Source organism: Zingiber officinale, chromosome 8B, assembly GCF_018446385.1.
Source record: "Zingiber officinale cultivar Zhangliang chromosome 8B, Zo_v1.1, whole genome shotgun sequence".
NCBI classification, from domain to species: Eukaryota; Viridiplantae; Streptophyta; class Magnoliopsida; order Zingiberales; family Zingiberaceae; genus Zingiber; species Zingiber officinale.
The window spans coordinates 47,620,070-47,626,932 of record NC_056001.1 but is presented as its reverse complement, the minus strand read 5'-3'; the positions used below and the strand labels follow the sequence as shown (position 1 = coordinate 47,626,932).

Below are 6,863 nucleotides of genomic sequence, written 5' to 3'. Positions count from 1 at the left end.
TAGCTCAAGCGGGAGAGTGGTTCGCCCGATCGAGATACGAAAAGGCCTGATCCGATATCATCACTAGCTCGGGCACCAACTGAGCTAAGACGTTCAAGACAGGGATGAATGCCAAGTGTCTGCAGAAGCAGGCCGAGTGGTTATCCCGCTCGACCCTACATCGATGACCAGCATCAACAGAGTAGGAGCATAGCCGAGCAGACCACCCATGGACAACGATAATACAGCCGAGCGACTATCCCGCTCAACTAAGGTGCACGTACAAGAACCAAACAATGGAAGTATCGGTCGAGCGGCTACCTCGCTCGGCCAAGTAATAGATTCAACAGCTAGACAACGAAGACTCCAGCCGAGCGGCTACCTCGCTCGGCTCCACAACGAACGACACTGGGACAGAGAACTCTCAACCGAGTGGCCATCCCGTTCGGCTGCGCAACAGATACCAAGGGATATCCTTCAACATCCTTTTGGGAGTTAGTGCTACCGACGGACGGTATGATCAGGCAAAAGATCGTACGACGGAAGTTTCCACTGTCACGTTAGAGATATATTAGGCCCGTTAAGGTACTGTGTCAGGAACACTTTATTGACATGTCTCTTCAGGGGAAGCTTGGGATTACGTGCCCGCTTTAAGAAGCGCGCGCACATGTCACAGGAGCCCTATATAAAGGGGAGGTCAGATCGGCGGAGGTATGTTTCTCTCGCGATCTCTACAGTTGCACTACAGTTACCCTTGATTCTTGCTTCGCCGGAGACTTACTTGAGCATCGGAGGGTCATCGCTGGGATCCCTTTCTTAGCTCGACGCTAACACTGCTTGTGTTACAGACAGGAGTAAAGTTCATCGGAGATCAATAAAAGTACCATATCATCAATATCTACTTCCCCGACTTTCAGACAGGATCATCCAATATAAAAATGAAAACATACGAGGATTTAAAGATTCTAAAGAGTAGTACAATAGAGTTTTTATTTATAAATTTTATTTAGTATAAGTTCACGTAACAATTTTTTTTTGTCAAAACTACTAGACAGACCTAAAAAAATCTCGAATAAGCAGAAACTACAAATTCCGTAGTGCAGCCATTATTTTATGTTAAGAGTACTACACGTTTAAGTTCATCTTATAATTTTATCCAAAACTATTAGATAATAAAAAAAAATAATACAATATCAATTAACTTCCTTACTAAATTATATATTAAATTTAATAAAACTCTATTTCTTAATATATCATTTATATTTAAATAAATTTTACTAATTAAATCTTTAATTTTTATCTTCTTCTTTTCTTATTTAATAGGTATATTTATTATAATTTAATAGACAAGTATGTATTGAATGATACGGAATGTAAATATATAAAAGGGAAAAAGTAAAAATTATATATGATTTCTTAAATATTGTAATTATACACTATATTGGAGAACAATAGTGTTGATCAAAGGAGACAAAGCTCGTCAAAAATCGACCGATAAAAATGTTTTGAAGTTTAATTTAAGATTTTGAAAAAAAAAGAGTTCGCTATTTTGGTAGGATTGCAAGGCAAAAAATAATATATAGGCGGGAAGCAGAGAAGGCGGGTTTGAGTGTATGGGTAAGTCGAGTTATGCGAGCAATTGACCTTGCGGATGGATGATAAGTTTTGGTTGGATTTTGAGGGTCATTTAGGGCTTTCATCATGTTAGTGAGATTAGACAGGATTCTCTAGTCTACATTTTACGGATCAAGAAAGGATCATAGAGGTTGATTGATTGATTTGGATGGACCCCACCTGCTAAACAGATAGAGTCCATCCAAATTAACTAATCAATGTAATGATTCATCCTCTAAATTGTAAAGTACGGTCCATGATCCACTCTCTAATGAGACACTCTTAGGATACGTTTAATTCAAATTATTATGTATAAGTTTGGTTATGTGATCACCAAATAATCCGATAACTAAGATTATGTGAAATAAAAGATAATCCTAATCTTATTTGATTCAAAGTAGGTAATGTTATAATCTAATTTAATATTTATCATATTATTCTTATCAATTACATGATTATTTTTTTTTGAAATAAATTAAATTAATTATTATTATTATTATTATTATTATATTAATTAATAAGTTGATAATATATATAATAAATAAATATAATTGATTTATAATTTTTAAAATTTAAAATAAATCTATATATATTTTAAAATATAATTTAAATAATTTAGATATGTGATTAAATTTTTAATTATTTTTTACTTTTACTATGCTTCTCCCTCTTCCCCTATTTTTTCACTATGTCGACATCTTCTTCCACATAATTCTTGGATTCGCTTCCTCCGTAAGCCGTCGGCACACCACCTCCTTCGTGAACCTTCGGCGCAGTCTCTGCATCGTCTCTGTCACGGCAATGGCTGGCCTCAGTCGTCGTTGCTTCACAATCACCGCTTGCTCGCCATCGCCGCCGTCACCATTGCTTCGCAGTCGCCTCCTTCTTTCCGCTGACGGGCCGCCTCCTCCGCGAATCTCCGACATCGTCTCCTCTATTACGCGCGTCTTCGTCCAGGTGATGGCTGGCCTCAACCGTCGTTGTTTCATAGTCACTGCCTGCTCGCCATCGCCGTCGCCACTTACTCGCTGTCGTTGCTCACTGTTGCCTCCTTCTCGCCGTCACCGCCATTGCTAGTCGTCGTCGTTGCTCCGTAGTCGCTGTCGTTGCCCCACAGTCTCCGCCTGCTCCTACTCACCACATGCTAGTCTCGGAGGGTAATTTTGAAAAAAAAAAATATTGATAATTCCGGAATCGTGGAAAACACATCTCACTTGGTTATCAGGATTCATAAACTCTAATATTTAAGCCTGGAGGTTTAGAGTTCGAATCCTGGGGGAGGCAAAAATCCACTGACCAGGGGTGGAAAGTCCTAGTGAGTAACGGCACGGTCAAGGGTCGTCGGTCGACGACATTAGAGGTCGACAAATGGGCCGACGACATAAGGGCCGACGGTCGACGACATGAGAGGTCTTCAAATGGGCCAAGAGGGTCAGGTCGTTACAATAAAAAGGTAAAAAGGCGGCTTTTTAGGCGCTCACTTGGCTACCAGGATTCATAAACTGTAGAACTTAAGCCTGGAGGTCTAGAGTTCGAATCCTAGGGGAGGCAAAAATTCACTGGCCAGGGGTGGAAAGTCCTAGTGAGTAACGGCACGACCAAAGGTCGTCGGTCGAGGACATGAGAGGTCGCCAAATGGACCGACAACATAAGGGGTCGCTAGTGGGCCGCCGCAAGGGCCGCCCAAGAGATCAAAGGGTCGGATCATTACAACTAAGGTTCTCTGATTGCTGACAAAAATATTACATTATCGGAAATCATTGATTACTTAAATTAAATAAGGTTATCGTTGATAACCTATCAAAGTTATTAATGATAACCTCGAACGAAACACACGCTTGAAGTATAAAACAAAAAGTATGAGATGCGCTTTGGGAATAAATGAAATTTAGAGGTCTCCTTTGAGAATTTTGCCAAAAACAAATATTTAAAATTTAATCATTTATAATAAAGGTTGCCAAAAATAGTCATTTATTTGTTTGTTTGTTTGTTTGTATCGTGTGAATGCTTGCGAAGGTGCGTTAATAAGTCTCAACAATTCTTCCTTTCTTCTGAATCTGATCGATTCCTTCACTTTTAGGGCTTCCATTTCGGTCTGAGTTTGGTCAGATTTCCGACTCCCGATCTGATCCTTCTTCCTCCTCGATTAGCTGGATTTCGTTGGTGAGTTCTTTCTCGCCGGCGACGATGTTCCTTGTCGATTGGTTCTACGGCGTCCTCGCCTCGCTCGGCCTCTGGCAGAAGGAGGCCAAAATCCTCTTCTTAGGGCTGGACAACGCCGGAAAGACCACGCTGCTTCACATGCTCAAGGATGAGGTCGGATTCTTCGATTTCCTTTTCCGCGCGTGTTTTGCCTCCTGATTTGCTTTGATTTGAGGCCGATCCTTTTGGATTTGTCTTGTGTGAATCCAGAGGTTGGCTCAGCACCAGCCTACGCAGTACCCGACGTCAGAGGAGCTGAGCATCGGGAAGATCAAGTTCAAGGCTTTTGACTTGGGAGGACATCAGATCGCTCGGCGTGTCTGGAAGGATTACTACGCCAAGGTCGATTGTCTACCCGCGTTTCTTGTCGTTGGTCGGTTTTTTTTTTCCTGAAAATAGAGTAGGAGAATTGCCCTACGACATTTTATTAGGATGGAGGTTGGATCTATCAGTTGGGCGGTCATATAATTAAGTAATATTGAAGTCATAACAGAAGATCGAAATTAAGAAATAAAACAAACGCAATTTGTATCTGTGACAGATTCATCATCCCTATTCCTCCTCCGTTCTTCTGAAGAAAGCAGTATTTGCTACCATTGATTGCCCTTCATTCTCAGCCAAAAGAGAAAGAGCTACTATCACTAGCTGAGAATGGTTGATTGTTCTTCATCTCTTCCAAAGCTGCACTTTGCAGTCCTTGATACTTGATTGCTTATGTATTTCAAGAAACATTTGGATCATGTTCCCATTTCCTTTTCTTGCTTGAGATTGATTCTTCTTGCATGATGCATTGTTTTCTGTTGTTATGTATGGGGAAAATTCAGTCTTTTATAACTGGTAGCATTAAGTCATTAGTCGTACCATTGTCCCTACTTTTTGAGGTTAGTTACATGAATCTTATTGATCCATTGAGCTCTATGCATGGCAATATCATAGTAGTATTTGCACGTATTAAATTATTTATTACTTTGATTAATATTGTCTTTGGTGATTCAACTCTTCCAATTATAAAATATATTAGTTGCCTTTGGATTAAAGCATGAGATCTACTGAGTAGTTGTTAGGTGTTTTAAATTAAAAGCATGGGAATCATCCTTATATTACTTGATAGTTTTTTGTTAGTTTCACCATCAAACTTTCTTCATATTAGCACAATTATGATATGTCTAATTTTTCTGTTGCCAGAACTTCTTGATTCAATTTCTGTTTTTGAGGGAAGGTTACTTAGTTGCTACTGCCATGGCTGTCCGAGTCCGTACAAAAGACTTTTATTTTGATGGACCAAGACATCATGTAGTGTTGAACTAAAATTGGTGTTGAACTAAGACATACATAAAGCTGCAAGGACACCAGAAATAGGTGTTCTTTTGAAAGTGAAGTTTAGATTTGTGAGGATTGTTCTTTCCTTTTTTTATGATTGTATTTTTTTTCTTAGCAATTATTTTTATGTGGAACTTCAGTTACTTTTTAATTAAAATTTTGTCCAACAAGTTTATCCAAGTACTGTACCTTTCACCCAAGCATGAATCTAGTAATCTTTTTTACTTAAATAACCTATAAATTAGTTGAACCCCTAAGCCCTTGTTTACTTTGAGGATAGAAAATAAGAAAGATGAGATTGAAGAGTAGAGAGAGAAAGAGAAAAAAATGAAGAGCGAGGAAAATAAAACTTTTTTTTTACTATTAGTCTATTACTGATAAAAAAAATGGGAGGGTAAATAAATAAATTGTTCATGATTGACAATGTCATGTGTTAGTTGTCAACTGATTAAGCTAAAAGTCACCTTACACTCAGTTTATTCCATTATTTCTTTGGGAAAACTATTGGTTTTATCTCATGTTTCTTTCCTCCGCCCCATAACATGAGAAAGAACCAATGTTTCCAACATCCTTGCTTAGAAACAAGGCTTATGTGCTGATTATTATAAAATTGATACATTGGCATTAACTCTAATGAAAGGCTCAGTGAGATATATGTTATAGGAAGCCATATCATAAGTCGTAATTATAACTTGCTAGAACATCCATGCATTGATTTACATAATAATAAATGGAAAATCATCTAACATATCTAAATTGATAAAGAGTTTATTCCAAGGTTATCAATTTGAGGTTCTTTTTTGGATCAATTTTTGATTCATATGACAACAACATTGTTATATGTGAATCATAATATATCATATGATATGAATCGTGAATAGTATGCTTTTCAGCAACTTTGGTCAGTACTTGAAGGATGCAGGGACCATTATTATTCACATAATTCACCCATTCTTGCGGTAGCAAGCTTAAGTTATAGCGGTAATGCAACTGTGCAAATGCTAAATTTGTTTGGAAATTGTTTTCACTTATCAGGTCTGATACTGTAGATATTTGCATATGTCATCATAGCTCCATTTTCAAAATTGATGAGCTACACTGCTGGTGTCTATGTTGACTATTCTACATTTTTAAAATTAGTGTTTTCCTGAATAGGTGGATGCAGTGGTATACCTAGTGGATGCATATGACAAGGAGAGATTTGCAGAGTCGAAGAAGGAATTAGATGCACTTCTATCTGATGATGCCTTGGCGAATGTTCCATTTCTCATTCTCGGAAACAAGATTGACATTACATATGCAGCATCAGAGGATGAGTTACGTTTTCATTTAGGCCTGAACAATTTCACAACTGGCAAAGGCAAGGTGAATCTTGCAGACTCCAATGTCCGTCCCCTCGAAGTTTTCATGTGCAGCATTGTGCGTAAGATGGGGTATGGTGATGGCTTCAAGTGGGTTTCGCAATACATAAAGTAGGTTATGAACTCAAAACTTCAAAGGTTTGCAGCATATGTTTCTTCTCTAGTTGGGTGCAGTCAAAACTTTTCTTTGTTGTGATGGGTCTCGACTCTCTCTTACAGAGGAATTAGTGTAATAGCAAAATAGATTTGTGAATTGTGATTATAAAGTCTGTTCTCTTTCTGGTTCTTGATAGAGGGCTGTGCACGTTATTTTTTCTAATTTTTATTTTCTTTCAGAGTATTTATTAGATGATTCATGCTTTCATAAGTAAAAATGTAGATCAATTT

At 38.2% G+C, this 6,863-nt stretch overlaps 1 protein-coding gene across 2 annotated transcripts; it reads left to right on the top strand.

The window, feature by feature from the left end:
* The first annotated feature begins 3,549 nt into the window (after positions 1–3,549).
* LOC122016260 (GTP-binding protein SAR1A-like) lies at positions 3,550–6,768 on the top strand. 2 transcript variants are annotated; one of them, XM_042573497.1, is made up of 4 exons: positions 3,550–3,609; positions 3,674–3,909; positions 4,006–4,137; positions 6,271–6,768. In XM_042573497.1, exons 2-4 carry the CDS (start codon positions 3,781–3,783, stop codon positions 6,589–6,591), a joined length of 582 nt encoding a protein of 193 aa, XP_042429431.1. In that variant the 5' UTR covers positions 3,550–3,609; positions 3,674–3,780; the 3' UTR covers positions 6,592–6,768. The 2 variants fall into 2 exon arrangements, with proteins under 2 accessions (XP_042429431.1, XP_042429430.1); XM_042573496.1 differs by lacking the exon at positions 3,550–3,609 and having other exon boundaries at positions 3,619–3,909.
* The last annotated feature ends 95 nt before the right edge of the window (positions 6,769–6,863 follow it).